Here is a 22392-nt window from a genome sequence, read left to right as displayed (position 1 = left end):
GGGTCCCCGGGACGACGGCGCGGCCCCGCGCTCGGCGCGATCTTGTCCAGCGAACCACCTCGGGTTTCGCTGCCCGGCCCGGCTGACAGCGCGGCTGAGAGCCGCACCGGCGCTGCCGCAGCGGGGCGGCGAGACGCCGCTTTCCCGCAGGGGGCAACGCCGAGCCGCCGGGGACCCCGCTGCGGCGGCGGCACCGCCGGGCCCCGCAGCCCGGCCCGGCCTCCCCGCGCGCCCGCGCCGCCCCCTGCCTCGGGGACCGGCGCGGGCAGGCCCCGCCCCTCGCCCCGCCCCTCCCGCCGAAGGGGCGGGCCCCTCTGTGGCAGCGGCTTCCTCGAGACCTCGCTTCCCCCCCCCGCGCGCCTGCGCCGCCCGCCGCCGCGCAGGCGCCGTGGGGGCGGAGCGGGGGTCCGGAGTGGAATTGCGGTGGCCGCTCCCGGCGCCGTTCGCCGTTCGCAGCGGGGCGGCGCGGCGGGGATGAGCCTCCGCCCGGCCCGGCCAAGGGGACGCGGGCGGAGGGACGCCGCGCGCCAGGCCGGGCCCCCAGCAGCCCGCTGCCGCCGGCCGCTGCCGTCCCGCAGCCGAGCGGCCGCGGAGCTCAGGGAGCGCCGCTGACCGGAGCCGCCCGCCCGGGCCCTGCTGGCCCCGGGGCGAGGGCGCGGGGCGCGCAAGTAGCGGGGCGGCCGCGTCCCGGCCCGAGCCCCCGGGGGGGCGGGGGCCGTAGGGGCGGCCCGGCCCCCCCCTCCCCTCCCCTCCCTCCCTCCCTCCCTCCCTCCCTTCCCCCGCGCGGTGGCTCGGCGGGCGAGGGGGGGACGCGGCCCGGCGCCCGCGGGGAGGATGGTGAAGCCGCCCCCAGCCCCCGCGCCGGGCCGGGAGGCGGCCGAGCCGAGCCGGGCCCGCGCCGGCCGCCGCCGGGGCTGAGGGGCTGAGGCGTGCCCCGCGGGGTGGTCGCTGGCGGAAGGATGACCACTCCCGCCCTGCTGCCGCTCTCCGGGCGGAGGCTGCCCCCCCTGACCCTGGGCGCCTCCGCCTTCCCGCACCACAGGGCCACCCTGAGACTCTCCGAAAAATTTATCCTGCTCCTTATTCTTAGTGCCTTCATCACCCTGTGCTTCGGGGCGTTCTTCTTCCTCCCCGACTCCTCGAAGCACAAGCGCTTTGACCTGGGCTTGGAGGATGTGCTCATTCCTCACGTGGACACCAGCAAAGGGGGCAAGAACCTCGGCGGATTCCTCATCCACGGGCAAGGGCACGACGAGCACCGGCACAGGTAGGTGCCTTCCTCGCCGGGTGGGAGGGAGAGCCGCAAAACCGGTCCTTCCCGTACCGCTCTCGCTCCCCTCTCCCACGTCCTCGTGTCTTCCCACCGTCCGTCAACTCCCGAGCGCTTGCCTTGCGTCCTCCAGCTGCCCTAGGTAGCTGTGGCTCCATGTTCTCTTTTCCAGTGGGAATTCAGGCGCCTGGCTAGCGAGGGCTGGGAGGGTAAACACGAGCTCTCCCCCGGTACCCGCTTTATTTTCGCACCCTAGCCGATTCCCTGGGTCAGTCGTGGAGAGAAGGGGGTCAAGTTATGGCATTTGTGGAGACAGTACAAGTGACTGAAAAACCGCTGCATCTTTTCTACGTGCTCGCTCGCAACAGCTGCTTGTTGCTGAATAGCGTAGCGAGAACTTTGATTTGGCGAAGACTTCATGCTGTGACCCAGAGGCTGTCAGCCTACGATGTGCAGGACGCAGAACTAGCGTAGACGGCTTAATTGCCTTCTCTGGCCCTTAAAAATCTCTTGTTATAATGTTATTCCAGACAATTGGGGGTGCCGGTGGCTAAGTTTCCTTAATTGTGTTTGCCAGCGTAAAGAAATTGGAGAAGAAATTGTAGTTAAGAACAACGATGGTAAATGTCACGCTGTTGATAGCTTTTTGGGGCCACTTAAAAGCTTTGTGCGGTGCAAGCCTCTAAATCTTCAAGACAGGGTCATGTGAAGTTAAGCCTTCAAAACTGAGATTCAAAAACTTAAATGAGGGTTTTACTGTGTATTTGCTTCTAACATATGTGAATTGCTTGAATCCTACCCCGGTGCCTGGATCGTAGTGACTGATCTCCCGTCACTGTCAAAGATGTGTAAAATGGGTTGATGATGGGTGATAAAATATATGCTTTTCTGTACTCAAATTAGTAATACAGTGAAATTTAAAGGAAGGTTACTTATGCTGATAGTGTTCCTTTGAGAACAGTGTAAAATACATCCTACAGACGTGATATAAGAATTATTTAAAGGTTATTTGCGCTAGATTAAAAGGAGAGGGTATAATTGCCTCTTTTTATTCATCTGTTATGAGTTATAAAGACTACCTGAATACTGGGGTATTCCTCCTTAAGGCATTGTTGCGGTTGGATGTCTTGGGGCACTTATCATGAGCTCTTTCTCACTGACTGAAAGGGCATGGAGGCTTAATATTTAACAGGGACTTCTTCTGTCTGTGATGTTAATTGCTGGTGCGGTTAAACGTCGCGCAAAACATGGGTTTAGACACTCTCTAATACGCCTTTGAAGTTCTCATCTTTCACTGTCTTTTTTTTTGTGTCATCTTGTTTCTTCCTCGGTCTGGTACATGCAGTCAAAATCAGGTGCTGAAATAGAAGGCAGATGAAACAAAAAGAGGCGTTCGGCGGAAATTTTCAGAACTCCAGCTGTGACTGTTATACCTTGTGTTGCCCAGTAGATGGGCCGTAGAAAAAGGAGTTTGTTGATACTGATAGTTCTGGAGTGATGCTCTTGATTAATGACTTATGTGGGTCCTTTTCAGGTTTCCTCTTTAAGTGTAATTCCTGAGGCTACAGCTTTAGTAATGATACGAAGTGTGTACTCCTTCTGTCTGTCGTGTGTAGATAAGCAGTAACTTGTAACTGTCGGAGCTAAATGCGTTTTGCTTCTTCGGGATCTGTTCTTAAAAGAAGCGGTTATCCTGTCATCAGTTAACTCTCCTATGGTTCCTCCATAAGGTACAAATGTGTGTACCTGCCCCCCACCCAAAACTCTCCCTGTCACGTCCAGTTTTTTATGGCCGCCTTTGAGTTATTTGAGCAAGAGTAGATATTATTCTTGTTGTTTTAGCCCTACGAACCATTGGATTACTCCAAACACGTCTTAACTACTAAAACGGCCTGCCTGCTTAACCTGCTTGTGAGACGCTTGCGTGAATGCCACAATACGCATTGTGAAGCAAGGTTACGTGCTTTACTTCTGGAGCAACTTTTTTGGCTTATTACCACACAGTCTTATCAACAGGCTATTTGCTAGCCTGGCGCTGATGTGGGGACTCTTTTCGATAAAGGGAAAACACCTGCTGCCATTTTCAGTGCTGAGTTCCTCCTCCTGGGTTGCAGGGACATTGACGGATGGTGTTTTGAGAAAGTAAAGGGTCTTCAGTAGTTTAGGATGAAAAACTTCATTCTATCAAGGAGCAAAGTCAAGTGCCAGCTACTCTGTAGGTGTTGTTTTTAGGATGGCACTGAGGAGTTACGGTGCAAAAGATCAAGAGAAAACAACCTGCTGGTAATACAAGGGAGGATGCGGTCTAACATGTGAGGGGTGATGGTGGCTTGACAAGCTGTCTTTCTATGGGACTTCAGAGGAAATAGCGTGAAAGGTCATTCATATGAAGTATATACTTGATCATGAAGTGACACGTGTGTTGATTTAGTGACTAAAGGGAAGTGTTTCTTCTGTGAATGCTGGCATTGACCTCTGTCGAACAGTAAAAACTATGTATCATGGTAATGCTGCTCCCTTGGTATATAGGCTATAATATTTTAATGCTTGTTTTCCCCTGCCCCTCAAATTCTGAGCTTTGTAGGCTTTTGGAGGATATTCGCATTTCTGTCTTCTAGCAAAATACGGCAATGATGTAGGTAGAGGGCTGTCACGCAGCCGTGCTTTAGCGTTGGGTGTACAAACAGTAGTTCTCACTGGACCTTCTCTGTATTCCTGACATTGCTTTCCCCCCTCTTCCCCTGGGCCCCCTTGACATTATTATTGTTACGGTGGTTACCCCTTGGCAACATCACTTTACATCTTCCATTAACCTGGTTTTTTACTGCTGCCGTCCTTCTTCCCTTCTCCTCTTCAAGGGAGAAAAAGCCGGGGGGACGGACGGGGACTCCGTTCCTGATGGTCTGTTCAAGAATTAGTGTCCTTGCCTATTATCCAAAGAAAAACAACTTTCTTCTAAGAAAGTCGTTAAAACCTGCAATAAAACTGCAATTTATATTTTGGGAAATGGACGGGCTGTAGTGCAAGTTAATACTCATTTTTAGCTGTTTGTTTCATGGGTAAGCTCTTCGTGGGCACTTGCAGGGTAGTGGGTTAGTAATGTTGGAAATGGATACCACAAAATTCTGCCTTTGGGAGGAGGGAGAGCGGAAAAGGCTAGTCCAGGACTTGTGAAGATATGTGCGTACACATGCTTTTAAAAAATCAATTTCATTTCCCAAAGATGAATTTCTCTCCGTTTCAAATAGGATATTGCAGAGATTCTGGAATGAGAGCAGCACAGTTTTGAAGAGACATCTTGCCAAACAAACTTGTGCGTTACTTAAAATTTATTACACAGTTTTAGATAACTGTTACTTCTCCCAAACTTCTGCATCTGCCCTGCCACACGAAAACACTTCAGGGGTTTCTCACTACTCAGTCACTTTCCAGCTATCTCAGGTATTTTGTTCTTCAGTACCACGTCTGAAAGATAGCTTTGGAACCAAACCAAAACATTCTTACGGTTCCTTGGCATCTAATGTAAATGAGCGAGAATGCAGATGCCCTGTAATCTCCTTGATCTATGAGATTTTTTAAAAATAAGATTATCTGTAATATGGAAATTGAGCAGACTTGTTTCTTTAATGATGTGTCAAGCAGCTGCTCTTTATATTACTTGACAACAGTTAAGATCATTTCTGTGGTGAAAGTACATTAATCTTAGAGGCAACGAATAGTGTAATTTTATGAGCTCAAAGCTGCAAAGCCACTTTGTAACAGCACTTGGACTGCTGTTGTGCCAACAATTCAGTCCTTCAGAATTTGCAGAGCTGCATCTTCAGCTGCTAAATTCCCCTGTATTACTTCAAGTCATAATTCCTGCCTGTGCTAAAAAACCCCGAGCAGCCCTCGCGTCATCAGACTGATAGCAGGTGCTGCTGATACAACTGACCACCTCAACTGCCTTGGCCTCCCTGTGTAAACAGGTATAGATCAGTGTAAATCATGCCTTTGGCTTTGCTCCTGTGAAGCTAAGGAATATCGACTTCTGTGTTATGCAAAGGTATAAGCGCAGCAGTCTGATATGCCCCGTTGTGGGTCAGCAGCTGTATGGCAGTAGTCTAAAAGTGCTCTTTCTTCTGTTGCTCAATATATGGTTGTCTCTATGGCGGTAGCAGCTGCTCTCTCTACTCCTAGGAGGTGAAAGTAACAAAAATGATTCTGAAGAGCTTTCAGTCTTAATTTCTTCTTTTAAATCCTGCAATTTTTTTTTTTTTAGGAAACATGAAAGGCTTAACATGCTTCTTTTGAATACCTTTATATTCTCTGGTCTATATGACTTAATTAGCTACAGAAGAAGTGGGTAGAGGAGATAATTTAACCTCTATCACTCAGTGGGATCAGCGTCTCCTGTCATCCTCTGCCATGCCGTCAAGTATAAAAGTGCATACAACTCTTTGCTCTTCCTTCCCCACCTTTACTTGAGGCACAGCTCATTACTGCAATTAAGAGTATTTGCTGTTGTGATGCAGAGAAACTGTTTTTTCCCCTGAAAAATCAGGAGCCACCGTAGTGCCTGGGCCCCAGCTCCTACTCTGTCCAATTTTTCGTTGCATGAAATTGAGCCTATCTTCGGAGCAGACTCCACGGCCTCTGTGGGATGTGGTCTCTGAGTTTAAGCTGAGGCGCTTGATCTAGAAGCAAGGGATTTTTAGGGTGCAACGTGCAGGAGGTGCAGGTCCTTGTGGTAACGCCTATGGAGCTGAAGAGGGCAGGAGGAGTGCGTTCCAAGGCAGGGCTCGTACGTCTAGGGCAAAGAAGGTGTAGCTGTCTGGTGTCAGTCTTCAGCTGTTGAAGCTATTGCAAGAGCACTGCCCATCTTTATCTGGAGACTTTTCTCAGTTGGAGTTTTTAGTAGCCACATGTCACTCTCAGTTCTGGACTTCATTTTGAGAAGAGGCTTGAGAAATAATGTTGGTACTTGGAGATTTATAGAAATTTGATTTCCTTTGCTTTCCTCTGGAGTCCCCACATGATACCCTTAAACTCAGTTTGAATTTCTCCTGAACCTGCTTGTATTATTTCTAAGGTTCTGCTGAAATTAGTGCATTGTGATGTAGGCTGAGAAATGCTTTCCTCTTGGAGTTACAAAATGCAAATTCTAGGCCATCTGTCTAGATGTCCTCCCTCCTCCCCCCCATCTGCTGAAGAGCCTACATCATATGTAGAGTGCTGCTTTCTTCAAGTTTCCTTGCTGTACTCCAGTTTGTCAAAGTATTTCCTGTATTATGAAAGAGAGGAGTCGAGAGCTGGTGTCCTCCAGTTCTTACCCTTTCCATTTTTTTTAAAAAAAAAGTGTTAACTTGTTGGTTTTCTGCATGATCTATACTCTGTCTGCATGCTGGAAAACAATCAGGCGTGGGAAAACTGCAGAAAGTCTGCTGGCTGGATTTAGGCCAGCTAGTGGGTGGGAGGCAGTAGTGCTTTGGTTCGTTCGGAGTTTTGTAGATTGAAATCTCAAAAGGACTTTAGCATGAATGTGGGTTGCTTGATGATGGTAGCGGTGTAGGCAATAGTAAGCAGCACGGCTAGTTGTGGGCACGTTGCACTAGGAGAGTTCTCCCATCTTCTGATCCTCTCAATTTCCTGTAGTAAATACAAACATCTCGATCCTACTCAGCTAGTTCTGAGTTGTGGGTTTTTGCTTCCTTAAAACAAATATATGTAAAATTAATTACATAAAATTACAAATCACAGGTTTGGTGACATCACGTGTTGTACGTGTACATGTTTTCGTAACAATTGAACTGAGACTGACTACGGGCAAAGAGGAAAGACATTGCAACGCCTTTCTTCTCTTCTTGTGTCCTTCCCTAAGAAGCTCATAAAGTCCAAAATGTGGTCAGTGCTTTTATTCCACTATCCCGCGCTGTCATTATTGCAGCTCTCCATGTTGAGGAGGGTTTGGTCTGATAGGTAGGCAGCTGTTTCTCACGGTAGTTATTCAAGCCAACAAAGTGGGAGCTTCAGGGCATGTGTTTGGATATAGCTTGTGGGATTTGTGCTTTTCCCTTCAGTTCCAGTTGCAGGCTCAAGTGAGTGCTATCATCTGTCTTAATTCAGTAACTAGATTGTCACTTTATTACTAAAATTCAGAGCAAGTTAACTGTTTGTGGGGAGAGGAGTGTTCAACAGGCCAACAAGGCAGTAAGGCCAAGAAAGGGGAACAGTAAGTACCTTTCCCCTGCTGCCCCAAATCTTGGAATAAGAAGTCTGAGGGCTCTAGATGTCCTGTATGATTATAACTTTTCCAAAGAACCTTATTAAAGTAGTTATTTACCTCATATTTGATCAATATGACTTCTGCTATTTGTCTTCAAATTCAACAAATAGATTTTACTTTATTATCTTGCTGTATTGAGAGCGAGTACGCTTATTCACGGGGGGGAAATATTGGGGAAAGCTTTGAGAACTGCTAGGTTCTCGTATGTTTGCTCAAAATCCATAGGCTTTTGATTCCTTTTGTCTTTATGTTGTTTTCTGATCTAGTGCTCTGTACAGAGCAAATTATGTAGTTTCATCTATTCACTCAGAGATCTGGACATTCTGTATTATTTGGATTACTTAGTATTTGAAGATCTCAAAAAACCCCCCGCCCAAAAACCCCCCCAAAAAAGCAAACAGAAAAAAGAGATCATTTTCCCTGGTAATTTCCACTTTTGTTTTTTTGAGTGCCCAACCAGGTACAGTGGTGTTTCTAAAATGTAAAAAAAAGTTGAGAAGATATGCTATAGGTTATTTATTAACCTTCTTTTCTAAGCTAGAGACTGCTCTTTAGAGGTACCTTTAGCCTTGTCTCTTAAGCAAACAAAGTTTACGTGGCTGTGCCGTACGTTCACCTGTAGCGCTCGCTGACCCTGTTCTGTTCTCTATTCCCCCTTTCTCCCCCGTAACATCCATCAGTAGCAAAGGGTGACCTGTCAAAATGAGTACATTTCTGTATCTTGTGCATATCTCATTGCTGGGTGAAAGACCTTAACTGGGGACAGTGCTGAAGGAAAGATCACAACTGTGAGCCCAAGAGTCGTCTGTGATACTCGGTCTGCTGCTAGTCAGTCCACACAAGCGTAGCTCTGAACCAGCCACAATACGTGCCCTCAGTTCTTCACCGATCGCTGGAGAAGGGTGGTTGGAAATGAACGCTGTGGTAGGAAAGAGCTGGCTTTTATGGGATGCATTACCAAGGTGGTAGGAAGTGTTGGGACAGAAAGCTAAAGGACACTGATGTATGAGGAGCGGCTGAGGGAGCTGGGGTTGTTGAGTCTGGAGAAGAGGAGGCTGAGGGGAGACCTTATCACTCTCTTACAATTACCTGAAAGGGGGTTGTGGTGAGGTGGAGGTCGGTCTCTTTTTCCCAAGCGCTCATATGACGAGATGAAACACCCTCAAGTTGTTCTAGGGGAGGTTTAGATTGGATATTAGGAAAAATTTCTTCACCGAAAGGAACAAGCATTGGAAGAGGCTGCCCAGGGAGGTGGTGGAGTCCCCATCCCTGGAGGTGTTTAAAAGACGTGTGGATGTGGTGCTTAGGGACGTGGTTTAGTGGTGGACTTGGCAGTGCTAGGTTAACGGTTGGACTCGGGTCCGGCCCAATTTAAGGGTCTTTTCCAACCTAAATGATTCTATGGTTCTGTGAAATACTGGGCTACGTTAGTTCTGCTCCTTACAGGATTTATTTGCCCAGACATTGAGTCACATCTATGATTCCATCTTGCTGCCTTCAGTTTTTCAAATGTTCTTATGATGCAAACCCATGAACTGGATTACCATGCATGTGGTATTCAGCATTAGTATCGTTAATGTTTGATGTGCTTTCTTACTTGTTAGTCACCTCTTACACCACCAGAGGATTTTGTAAACGCTTCCCCAGCTCCTCGCCGTAGTGCTGCCACTGAGGCTTACAATGGACAGGTAGCTATTTTCTATGATTCTATTCGAGAGAGCAAGTTTGAGCTTTTCATTTGGCTTAAAATTATGTAATCTGATCAGTATGGCAGGAGGAAAATTCCAGCTCTAAGGGAGTGTATGCGATGAAAGTATTTTCTTGCTGTATAAAGATTTAAGAGCTGTTAAATGAAATTACTTTGTGTCTATTACCACCAGCATGCAGAAATGTCAGTTTTCACATTTAATGTGTGCTGTTAGCAACTTGGAAGACTTTTGCAAGTTGACATTCATCTCGGCTGAGGCTTGGTACTGTTTGTAGGCCAGCAAGGCATTTGAAGTTTGCACAGGCAAGCTGCGTAAGTAGTTTCTCCCTCTTGGTAATTTGTCATCATTTTTCTCCGGGAGCTGCTGACATGTTTTAACTGCTGAAGTGTACAGTCAGGCCACTTATGAGCGGGTGACCGTCGGTGGTAAATCAAACTAATCCGTTTTACTTGTTATTGGATCAAACTGAATGCACTCACAAAAAGTAAGAAAAACATCTTGTCTGTGGGAGCGGCATGGCCCTTAGATCCTTCAGTAGGAAGGGCAAGATCACATCTGCCATGTTCTTGCTCTGTATATCGTGCTGGATTAGTAAATATACGCTGAATACACGGGTTCAGTTGTACTCGTGGTTTAGGTTTCTCGGCTAGTAAGCGTAGCTTACAGCATGCGCTGTTTCCTCAGCAGATTTTTCTGGATACGTTGCTATCTTTATAAATTTATTGCATTTTGAGTGCTATTTACTATTTTCCCTATGCAAGTTAGGGGATCTGCTTTTGCTCCAGAATACTTGCATCCTTTCTGTAGTGTATTTAAAAAATCATAATCCAGAGCTGACTTTCTGGACTGCAAACTTCCTGCTTGTTTTCAGTACTTTGTGAAATCAATTTGCTCTACGCTGTAAAAACAAAACTTGAAAAAGCAGCCACCGCTCTCTGGGCTTGTTTGAGATGGCAAAAGCAGTGGGAAAGATGCTTCTTAGAGAAGAGCGGAGTTATTTTCCTGGATAAGATACAATATTCTCCCCGCCCCCCCTTCTGTTTTTCCCCAAAGAAAGACAAAATTCAGTCCTGAAAAAATGATAGTGTGAACTAGTTTGACTAAGAACTGTGTTTCTAGTGACCTTTTAAACCTGATTTACAAGAGATTTATCTTGGAAACACTGAAGACTGTTTAATTCTAAACTCGGTGATTGCAGATGATGCAAGCATGTGTCTGTTTTCCCAGTGCTAGAATCACACATCCTTAGTTTCCTAAAGGCATCTGTTCTGCTGCCGTTGGTTTCTATTTGAGTGGAAAGTGTTCTCCAAATTATTAAGTAATGCATGTATTGAATTCTGAATTGCAATGCACAGTGTTCTGGAGAAGAAAGTACTGCAGAGGGGCAAGTCCGCTCTTCTGCATCATTGGAGTTCTGATGTTAGAAAGGGAATGCTTCATACAAGGAATTCAAATTTCTATTTTTTTAACTAATTCCACCTTCTAGAGATAGTGGATTCCACAGCAATTAAAATATCAATGGGTCTCTGAAAGAGCCATTTTCCAGTAAGTAGGAAAATCAAAACAAATGAGAAATATTGCTAAGAATTAAACAGTTTTTTAACTTCAATTTTATTACCAAATGGAGCACATTACTCCATTTTAACCAGCTGTTGTTAATCCAAACTGTTAAAAATACTGATTTCGGTACTTGAAATCGGTCAAGTTGGATCTACAAACTGATATACTTGTTCAGTTGGTCCAGATCAGCGTGATGAAAGGTTCACACGGTATGAATGTTTTGCCTGTTCCTGTGCGAAATGAATGGCTGAGTCACATCCCAGATGACGGAAGGGAACTTACCTGCACTGCGATAACTGTCACCCTGAAAACTGAGAATTCTGGGGGGAGTTTTGTATCTTGTCTGGGAACTTTCTCATCTTGAGGAACTGATGCTTATGGAAGCATACCAAGGTATCTCTTTATGTGATATCTATAAACGGATCTGTGAAGTGGGTAATCAATTGTCACTGCTGTCATTTCAATATTACACGTGAAACTTTAAAAGGAATGGCTAATGAGGTGCCCGACATTCTACTGGCAGTTTTTACAAAGAACTTCCATTATAGCCGTGTTACAGCTTTTTCTTGTAGTGGTATTGCTGAACAGAACGTTTGAGAATAATTCAAAGTTGTACTGGTAACCAAAGGAAGTTTTAAAAAAACCAAATATCAAACCCCACAAAAAAAATCCTGACCCAAAACCAAATTTAAAAAAAAAAAAAAAATCAAAATACCCATCATTCTTGGTAGTACTTGATGTGAAGAACAACAACAAAAAAAGCATAGTGATGGAAGAGAACCTGGAATCTTTCTGGCTGGATTGTACCTGGTCCTGTGTTCGCACTGCAACATTTGATAGCTGCTTGCTGGCCAGGCGGGAGCAGTCTGTTGACTCAAAGTCAAATGCCTGATGATGATTTTCTTGTGTGTGTTTGAGACAACAGAATTTTTGAGATTGTGTTGCTAACACTACACATGAACCCAGGTCCTTGCTTTGCTCAGGTTTTTATAGCTCTGTAGTTTTTTGATATGTTTGTTTTGGTTTCTGTAAACCACTTGAGCACTAATTTTATTCAGATGGATATGCTATTGCAGTTTATGCATAGTGGTTTTCTTGACACCCCCTCTCCCCTCTTTAGACATAATTTTCTCAGAATAGCATCTGGCTGTCACACTGCAGTGGGGCTAGATCATCCAGTCTACTGCTATTACAAAGAAAAATGAGGCTTGACATATTCGTGTCAATTTGGCAAGATGCCTGAATCATTATGCTCAATGAAATATGTGACGTTTCAAGTGGTAATGTAACCTGCAGGAACGCTTGCAGGAGGAACTTAAGGCACTGCAAAGAAAATGCTGCCTTTACGTGGTCTGGGAGGTTCAGATACTGACACAAGTTACCTGATCGATTCCCCAGCACAAGATTGTGATTTAGCCCATTACCGTATGTAATTTTCTTCAAAACTCTTCGTACTCTAGAATTTGCTGGCGGTGATCCTGGGAAAATTTAAAGTGCCTTTTGAGTTTAAAAGGAAAAAACCCAAGGAAGTATCCATGGAGCTTCCTTTCTTACAGCAACAAGTCAACAAACCGACAACCTGCCTGAACTCCGAAGTGGTGTGTATAGTTTTTGAGTAAGTCATAATTAATTGGTGTCCTGTGGTTCCCTAGCAAGTTTGTTTTGAACCTTCATGGGTTCATAGTATGGAATTTTGGGAAAAAAGCAAACTATGTAATATTGTCTAGTGTTCTAGTAACTAGAAAACATGTGGAAGCATAAAAAATGAAAATATTCCTTAAATTTGATACTTAACAAATTCATTTTTTTATCTGACTTGCATTAATAGGGAAAAATTCTGGAGCCTGTGCAGGCTGTCTCTAAATAGACTTCTTCCAAGTTGCCTTAAAAAATTGCCTTAAACTGCATCAGCCATAACCTTGCCTCACCAGCTTTCAGGTGGGTTCAGTAATGCTTAAAATAGAATGCTTTTTGAGATTTAGAAAGCCTTATATTTCCATCAAACTGTTCGAAAACATTTGTGGCAGGTGGGTTTTGGTTTTATATTTTATTTTCAGTTTCTGCTCTACCTCTCCTTTTTATAGAATCGGTCACTTATTTTTAGCAATTTGACCCCACCGTTTTCGGTTCAGTGCTCAACAGCTGAAATAAAACAGGGCGGTGCAGGCGGCAGGTGCTCTCCAATGGTTGTGCAGGCCGAGACATCTAAACCAGCATCACCATCTTCTCTGCTACGTGGAGATGGGGAAGCTGGGAGGGGAGGATAGGAGGAGGTGGGTGGAGGTGTAACCCAGAAGTTTTTCTGATGTTCCTTTACGCCGTGCTGTTTTTCAGATCACAGTTATCCTTGCCCCAACCTTTCTCCCACGAAGGCTAGGTGTGGTTGTGAAAGGCGCGGTGGTGACGGGTGGCTAATATCGCCTCATCTTCTTTTAAACCATGCAGAATGACTGAAGTTTAACCTCTGAGAAGCAAGAGTAAATAAAAGCCTCCATAAAACTTCAGAAATCCTCAAGGAGGGAAGCTGCATTAGGCTTTGACAGCCATCTTAAATACCAGGTTTTGTGTTCTTAATGTTTTTTCTCCCATCCCTTCTTTCTGGAATCCAAAATAATGACTGAAGGTGACATAATGTTTATAGCGGAGGGAAATAAGCTTTTATTCCCTACTCTGAGTGCTGGATTTTGCAGCATCTTTACTTTAGGGTTGGGAAGAACTTCCAACTCTGATACCGAACTTCCATGCATGGCAGTGGCTGCAAGGATACGACCTTTTGCCGCAGTATTAATCTTCAGAAATAGTCTTTGACTATAAAATTGCCATGGGTAAGGGCTCGACATCTTCCGGCATACACAGAGGTTCTTCAAGCAGGAGATACACAGTGCTGGCTCGTGCGGAGAGCCTGGCCAGTTAGGCTATTTACCAAGGATTAATGTGCTTACCAGCTCGATGAGTCCCTGCTCGCCTGGAAGGTGTAAGGTAGGAAAATACCAGCTTGCTTTTGATTCGTGGAGTGGGTTGACTCTTGATCTTGCTGAGTCGACATATTCCAACTCCATTTTTTTTTCCCCTCATATTTTATGCCTTTTTGAGTCAATATTTTTCTCTTGAATTAAGTTAGTCTCTCGGCAATTTCACTGTTTTTCTTGCCTTTTGTGGCTTACAGCTGTGAGAGTATCCTCTCAGAACATAACAGTTCGGTTTTGGTGGAGCTGAGCCCAAGCTCACACTGGACTTCGGGTTGTAAAGAGTCAAATCTCTTGGTTTGGTGATCTTGGGACTGCGTGCTTGTCTTCTTTGGACCAGTATGTTTGAAACTATTGGGTCTGAACTTCTCAAAATAAACATGATTTTGTTGCCTACAGCCAGCAAAGGAAAGAGTTGTGGGTTGTTTTCCAGTTCCAGAGTTTCCATTAGTCAAATCAACAATGTTACCCTGTTTGAGTCATCTCTTAATTATGTACTGTTATATATGGATAATATATTTGTTAGGGAAATGACCTCTTTTTCATGAAAGAGGTAAGGGAGTTGCCACAATCATTTGAGCTAATGAAGCAGATTAAATTACAACCTTAAAGGAATCAAACGTATGACTACAACTGACCATGAACTGCATGTAGTTGCTGGGAATTTAGAAAGCTGTCTACGGCGGTGGTGAAGGAAGAAATGTGACTTTCCATGATGAATGTATATGTGATTGTATTAAGCAAATCAACAGAGGAAGATAACACAGTGGGTACTGTTTATCAAGCTATCTGAAAAATCTGAGATCCTATTGATGAAGACAATTCAAAGATCAAATCGCTGAAACATTTTCTATCCCCAACTCTTCCGTTGTTTTAGATGCACGTTCTGGACTACAGGACTTCTGTGTATTTTCTGTCTTGGTTATGTCAAGAGTAGTTTGTGTCCAACTCGTGTTGTTGCATACATCTAAAGCCTGTACATGTAGTCTGTAAAACATTTAATATTAAAAAGTAGTGCACTGGTACTGGAAATAGCACTGATGGCTGTTAACGTTTTATTGCTTTAGTTTAATCTGTTAGTACTATCGTAGGTTTATGAAAAACATCCATGATAGTTCTAATGTCTATACTAGATGTACTACTACACTGGAGTTCTAGATGTATGTACTACTGAAACATCGCTCATTTGCTGTATTTTGTTTCACTTCTTGTATCCTGACAATATTTTTATTGCAGATGTATATGATCAAAAGATCTGCTTAGCAGTTCCTGAAGAATGGCCTCAAGTTCCTCCAGAGGAGGTTTAGGCTGGATATGAGGAAAAATTTCTTTATGGAGAGAGTGGTGAAGCATTGGAACAGGCTGCCCAGGGAAGTGGTGGAGTCACCGTCACTGGAGGTGTTCAAGGAACGTGTAGATGTGGCACTGTGGGACATGGTTTAGTGGGCATGGTGGGGTTGGGTTGGTGGTTGGACTCGATGATTTTACAGGTCTTTTCCAACCTTAGTGATTCTGTGATTCTGTAATGCCAAGTCATCTTTAGCTGACTTAATTGTAATGTATAAGAGTCATTTACACATCAGTGTCCTCTTTTATACTTTTTTTTTTGCATTCTGTTGCGTTTACTGTCATGATGCTAACATCCTTACCTGGTTTACGGGTCAGTCATTCCTTAGGCTGTGGGCTGGATTTTACTATCCTTGTTGGTTGTCAACAGTATTGTTTACTCAGTTGGGAAGACATTGCAGTTGGGAAGGTGTCTTTTTCAGAGTGAAGCTTATCACTCATATTCTCTGCAGTTTGCTCATATATGAGGAGACTCCGCTGCATAATTTATGGTAATGATATCCGCATCCTTGAAGATATTCAGAAGCTGTCTGGACACGGTCCTGGGCAGCTGGCTCTAGGTGGCCCTGCTTGAGCAGGACGCTTGCACCAGATGACCTCCAGAGCTCCCTTCCCACCTCAACCTTTCTGTGACTTTGCGAGCTCTATTTTCCTCTGACGTGCAAAAACCTGCTTTCCATATTCATAAATGTACTGAGTGGTGTGAGCCTTGCGTTGTTACATGGAGTGGGGAGTTACTAATTCAGTGTTGCTTTTCTGGCCTATTTTAAAAGGGAACCCCGCCCAACACCCAATTATCTGTCTCTTGAATCAAGATTGTGTAGTTTATTAGCAGGGTGGATTATTTTAATGTGGAAACTTATTAAAAACACGTGGAAGGCTAAATAATTTGTCGCATAGTTGTCTTTAATCTTGGCAATAAAGCAGAGGATGAAAGAACTTTGGGAGTAATGAGATACAGTTTTGCTCGGTGGAACAGTGCAGATTAGACCGTACGTCATGATTTCCAGGTATTTTGTTGCTCTATCTTTAGCGACTGTTTTGGCTGATTTGCCAAGTGGAGCGGTATAAAGCTTTGCTGTTCTTTCCATCTAACCAGTCCCAGCGGTGCTGTATGGGAGAGGAACTTTTATGGAGTATTTCTATTTTAATTAATCCGGTATTACTGTTAAAAGTATATCCACACTGCAGTCTGTGTCCTCTTATATGAAATCCTTTTGAATCGCCGTATAAGTGCTATATATATTTGGTCTTTTTCCCCTGAAATAAGTAGGGACTGTGTTTAACAACAGAATATTGCCTGCAGCTCCTGTCCCATCTGGGTTTTTCTCATGACGTGTCACGAAATACCTTCCGAAAGCTATTGATATTCGGAGACTGAGTTCAAACTAATTTTTTTTTGCTCTGTTGTTGCCCCATAATTCTTCCAGTTTCTGTGAAGCAGGGCTACATTTTAAACTGCTGCTGCATGGAGGGGAGGGAGTGCTGGTGACGGGTGTGATCCTGCCAGTCCGGCGGTGCGGGGAGCTGACGTGTGTCTTTCAGACACGTCAAATGCTGCTCCTGTGCCACAGCAAGGCGAATTGATGAGTGCTGGTGCTGCATTAGCCAGGAGGGTTGTGCCGAGCTGTTTCTTGGTGGCGAGAGGAGCAAGTCGAGAGAAATTGCTGTAGAGCTGTGTTTGGACTAAGCTGCACACCCCTAGTAGTATTGTCCCCTTGTAATGAAGAGCTCGTTTCAGTCTCATATGGGTAGATCCCAGGGATTTCCCCCTCCTCTTCCTCTTCAGGCTCTTGGCCATACAACATGATGACTATTCTGATTTTAAATGTGTTGATATGCAGGTATCAATTTATCCATATACCATACCCATATGGTAACAGCTATAGGTGGAGAAGGATAAATCTGAGCAGTACATGTGAACTTCCAACAGGATATTTATAGCACCCTTGCTTCTGGGATGTGCAAAGCAACTCTGGCTGGGTGAGTAAAATAGTGTTACGGAAATGTGGTAGCTTGTGTCGACAGAACATCTGTGTGAGGGTGGTCACTTCCTTAGAGCTCTGTAAGACCTGCCAGAGGGTTTCCCATGCAGAGAAGTCTAGTACCATCTGCTTACCTGAAAGCTTGCCATCTCTGATCCTACATTGTACGCTCTTTGCTGCTTTCAGTTTGCAGTAGTCTTTCTTTATGTGTATTTTTGCTGTCAACTTATTTTATATTTGAACAATTGAGAATTTTTAGACTAAGACCATACTAATATCATGGCTATTACTTTAAATCGCTAACTTTCTCCAGCTGTTTTTGTTCAGTTGGTGAGAGTTGGGGTTTACTGCTGGAGATCAGGCTGCCGAGAAGACTCGCGGTGTAAAAGGAGGGAGCTACCATACTTACTGTGGTGCCCCTTTTGAACACAGACATCAGGAAAAGGACATTGCTGCAGTTAATATAAGTCTCATTTTTCCAGTATATGGAGTGGGAAAAGGGAAGAAGTACCTGATCAGGAACAGGAACCTGGAGCGGGAAATTGCACCTTGGTGGTGGTGAGGAGCAGCAATTAACTTCTTTCTTTGGAAGCTGGAGATGGGAACTGCACACAGAGCAAAATAAAAGGGGGTGGGATGACTGTGAAATAGTGCCTTTTGCTTTCCTCCCCTTTTTCCCTAAGTAGAAAAAGATCAGCGTTGTCGGAGGCATAAGAAGAGGCGGGTGTTGGCTGAGTGAGATATCAAAGACTAATTGGAGTGGCCTTGGGGAGAGGAGACATTTGAAGCAAGTTGGTGCTCATAAGGCATAAATAAAATTTAGGATGGTGGGGAGTGACTCTTATGTGATGGAGGAAGCGGTATCATTGGGATAAACTAGAGGAGAGGAAACCATATGGCTGAGTGAAAGGATAGAAGTGATGGTGGGGAGGGGAATGACTGGGGTTAATGGCCATGTGAGTGCAGAAAACGTGATCTTTATAGCTTGCGCTCTAATTTAGGGTCCCTGAACATGCAGGTCTGTAACACTTGAAGCTCATGTCCTGTTCTGCTGTGTCCCCAGCCATTTAATCTTACCTATATCCTTGCCCCAACAGCAGCGTTTGGGCCGGCAGCCAGTTAGGAGACCTGATTTGGCCTGAAATGATCGGTGATTTTTCAGCTGGCTCCGTTCACCGCTGGCTGACTGGCTTGCTGCCTGGTCTCCTGAGTACCAGCATAAGGAGTAAGGGAGCTGGCTTTTGTAGGGCAACTAAAGCCCTGAAACTTAAAGGATGATTTGCACAGAGATGGTGACCAGCACAAAGGGTATTATAACTCTATGTTCCTTATTACATAAACCAATATTCCGACTACTATTGTTGATCATATTATTAATGCTGCAGTCATACACAACCAATCTTTAACCTAATAAATTGGCAGCATACGTGGACATACAAGCATCATTCACATGCTGGTTGACTTGTTGCCACAGAACTACTAATTTTATAGTCATCAGTGACTCACTGCAGCAACACCGGAGAAGCTGTGTTCCTGTGCGCTGTCTGGCTGGTGATCAGGAGAGGGCACCCATGCTGACGGTGGGCAACTCTTACTCATCCAGGGATATTCTCTTACCAGTCCACACAGGCGGCTTCTCTGCCTTGGGCATACAGTGAAGGCAGTGTCATCTCCTCTCCGACTGGAAGTTGGGTCTGTGGATGGGTCCCTTCCGAGGTTGTCAGAAGAACTTCCCAAAGCTTAACCTTCCACGGCTTGTGCTTGCGTTGGTGATCTCTGCTCAAGCTGTTGTGTGGGTTGTCCAGTCAGTCATTTATCTCGCCATGGTTTTATCCAGTAGTCCTCAATTTCCAGCAGATCCTTGTCTTATTACTGTTGGCTTTGACTGTTTACTTCCGAGTTCTACAGTTAGTTTCGTTTCTTGTTATACCGGTCACCTTAAGGCTACAGTTTACACATTTGTCTCTGGCAGGCTCTGTTGAGAAGGCTGTGTGGACTCATCCGTAGAGGGAAGATTGCTCCTGCTTCTTTACCCACATTACCTTTGGCTGTCATCTGACTCCACCATCAGCTAATTCAGGGAACTAACTCCATGCAAAAAACCTCAGAACGAACAACTGTCCAGGAGAGCACTACCAAGCCCCCAGATAGTCTACTGTGTTAAGACCCTCAGTCAGTTTGGCAGCCACTGACAAGTGCCAGAGCTGGTGCAAGGTTGAGTGGGACCTTTCACTTGGCAGTAGCTAGGTATTAATCAGCTTAAATATAATGTGAAACTGTAGCTGGAGACTTTCTTCTGCTGCAAGCTGATATGTGTGAAACCCTGTCAGGGTATTTTTCTCTTCCTCTGTTGTTGACCTACATAGTAACTGATAGCAGGGGGCTGTCATCCTCTGTTAGCTCAAATGGTGGAGTCTCTTATGGATGTAAAGCTCCAGCCTTACCATTTTGAATCACTAGGATGTTAAAATGTTTGTCATAATTTTTAGTGATTGCTGCTTCTTAGTTCCCTTAAAAAACACCCCCCTACCCCCAAACACAATTCTAGACAGCAAATGCCTTTTGGCACCCTATTTTTCTTTTCTAGTGTCCCAAGCTCTGTTTTTAAGGTTATTTACTTGACACTTTTTCAAAAGTCAGCCAAATATTACTGCTCACGGTTGGTGTTTAACTTTTTTCTGATTTTTATTTGAAACTAAATAAAACTTTCAAGTCCTGTTCTTAACAAAATAAAATCAAGTTAATTATATAAAAGTGGGTTAATAGAGGTGTTTGCTTGTTAACTGTGTTGCTTGGAAAGTTTCCTTGGTCTATTTTATGGTTTGCTTGGTCTTTTTTTTCAAAACAAGAGTAGACCAGGAGTTATCTTTTTCTACTATTGTTCTTCTTGGACCGACACGCTTAGTGTGGGTTTTTTGGTGTTGTTTTTGGGCAAATTCTTTTCAAGTATATCCCCTCTTGTTCCTTCATTTTAGAACAAGCTTATGATGTCTATGTGGAATGTCACAGAAGCGTCATCTGTCCTACCACATGTGGAGAGTGAGGCTATCCCGGTATATTAAGTATTTAATACGTTTATATTTAGCATTTCCCATTGCAAGGAATTAATGCAGCTTTCTCTGTGACTTTCCTACATAGTGATTTCAGCAAGCCTTTGATATCTGCTGGAGGAAAGTTTTCAGGCTGTATCTTGTGAGGGTAAACAGGTAAAATCCTGTTTCTCTTTTGCCTAAATGTTCTTATATATTGCTCTTTCTGTATCTCAGGTGAAATGTTAGGAAACTCTTCATAGCTTATCAATCAAACCAATACCACATGTTCTGTTACTGGGCTAAACTACCTGAACAAGAGCATGCTATAATCAATAGACGTGCTAAGAAATTCCTTTTCTTCTTTACTGTGTGGGTATGTGGAAGGAAAAGGAGTTTCTTGGCTGGCTAAGGCTCCTACTTAAAACTTGTTCAATTCCTGGAGGCTACTGGGGTCCTTTCAGTCACTCCTGAAGATGTTCTGCATGCCTCCAGGAACTTCTTTCCTCCTCTGGCAGTATCATGTGCGAAATGGGGGATTTGTAATTCTGGGGCAAAGAAGATCAGGAAAGAAAGGAGAGCAAGGATGCTGTGTGTGATGCATCTGTGTGATTGGAATTCCTTTGTTGTTGCTTCCTTCTTGTTTCTGTTCCCATCTCCTCCCAGACTTCCTGTACAAATCTAAGATTGTGTACGCAGCATCCCGTCTTGGCACAACCCTCAGGCAATGTAGCTAGTACAGGGAGGGGGTGAAGGAGTAGCAAGTCAGTACTGTAGTGCTGAAGATGTAGTGCAAGCTTCTGTAGAGCATATACTGAAACGGTTGCTGGCGTTGTACAAAAAGGGGCCCATGATTCATTTTCTTTAGGTAAAAAAATCATGTAAGAGTTATATTTTTGAAAAATCTCAATTTCATTCCAGAGAATGTGAAAATGTTTAGTCGTGTAGGAAGTACTAGTTCTGCACTTGCACATGCGACTTTAGTGTGGCTCTTCATGTGTTCAAAAGGGTGAGAATTAAGGTGTAGTGGAAACCAGTAATCTTCTTGATTTTCAGGTGTTTGAGTCTATTTTTTGAGTCTAAAATTAGCCATCTAAGTCTGGCTAATACTAGGATTCTCTTTACTATCAGGCAGCTTAAGTAGGACTGTGGTTTTCCTGGGAAGAAGTTGCTACCAAAGCAGGTTTGGTTTTAGCCTTGTGAAAAACAAGTGTTTACCAAATACTTAATTTCGTATAGAATAAAGAAGAATAAATGATTTTTGTAAAGATCGTAGCATGTTGACCTCTGAGAAAGATGAGCTTTGAGTGGTATGGAAAACACAGTAATGCTTCCGACTGCAGCAACTTTTATGATATATGCCAAATCATAGAAGGCACCACTCTATTTGTCCTTCTTGACTTGTGTTGCTGGGTTGGTCTCTTTGTGGTTTTTTTCCTATTGGAAACTTAGTTTTTGTCAGTAGTAGTAGACTGGATGTAAAATAATCTTTAAGAGCTTGATGCTGTGTTATGGGAGTGTTCTGGTTCATTTTATTTCTCCTTGAGCATACGCTTCAGTATCCGATTGGTGCCATCAACATCAGCAAGACTGCTTTGTCCTATATATAAATGTGCTTATTTGTAAAAATGCCTTCTTTAATAGGAAGCAGAGACGACGCACTGCTCTTGCATGAGAATCCAGTTCGTTGCTTTCTCAATATCACAGGACCAGCTATGTATTATTCTGCCCTGATCAAACTTTTATATCAATAAATACTATAGTATCCATGATGTTTGTCCATACTGTGGTGAGTAGAGTGTAAATACATTGCTATATACATAGCTAAACTTGTACAGCAGCAGTGTTTCCAGTAGAAAATTCTGTGGTTTGACATCGTTAATTGTAGTAGGCTTCTGCAGTTTTGAATTAAAATTATCCTACTAGTTTTGGTGCTGTTGGAATCCCGCATCAAAATCAACTCTGTTTCTAGATACTCGTTCTTACTATCTTGCTCATTTCTAACTTTTTATCCTAGCCCATTCTCTTGTTCAATACTGATTTATTTTTCTGTTTCTTATTCCCATAGTCTATATGTATTTTGTTGCTCCTGCTTCTTGTGAAGTTCTTCCATCTTTATTACCTTAAAAAATAAGTAAATCTGTCTCATTGGGGCACTAATTAGAAAGGAAGATCTGATGCTCCAGTTAGTATGGTGCTGGGAGAGAGGAAGCTATTTAAAATCCTTTTACACAGGGCGGGTAGCAATATTCTCGTCATTC

At 44.1% G+C, this 22392-nt stretch overlaps 1 protein-coding gene across 1 annotated transcript in view; it reads left to right on the top strand.

Annotated features, from left to right (window-relative positions):
- Window positions 1–959: 959 nt before the first annotated feature.
- The window catches only part of MAN1A2 (mannosidase alpha class 1A member 2), a 144930-nt gene continuing 123497 nt past the window's right edge, over window positions 960–22392 (top strand). Inside the window, exon 1 of the mRNA XM_059836282.1 lies at window positions 960–1267. Within this exon, the coding sequence (XP_059692265.1) occupies window positions 960–1267 (308 nt within the window). The remainder of the gene's footprint in view (window positions 1268–22392) is intronic.

The sequence above is a fragment of the Gavia stellata genome, chromosome 1, assembly GCF_030936135.1.
Source record: "Gavia stellata isolate bGavSte3 chromosome 1, bGavSte3.hap2, whole genome shotgun sequence".
NCBI classification, from domain to species: domain Eukaryota; kingdom Metazoa; phylum Chordata; class Aves; order Gaviiformes; family Gaviidae; genus Gavia; species Gavia stellata.
This window is presented reverse-complemented; position numbering and strand designations above follow the sequence as displayed.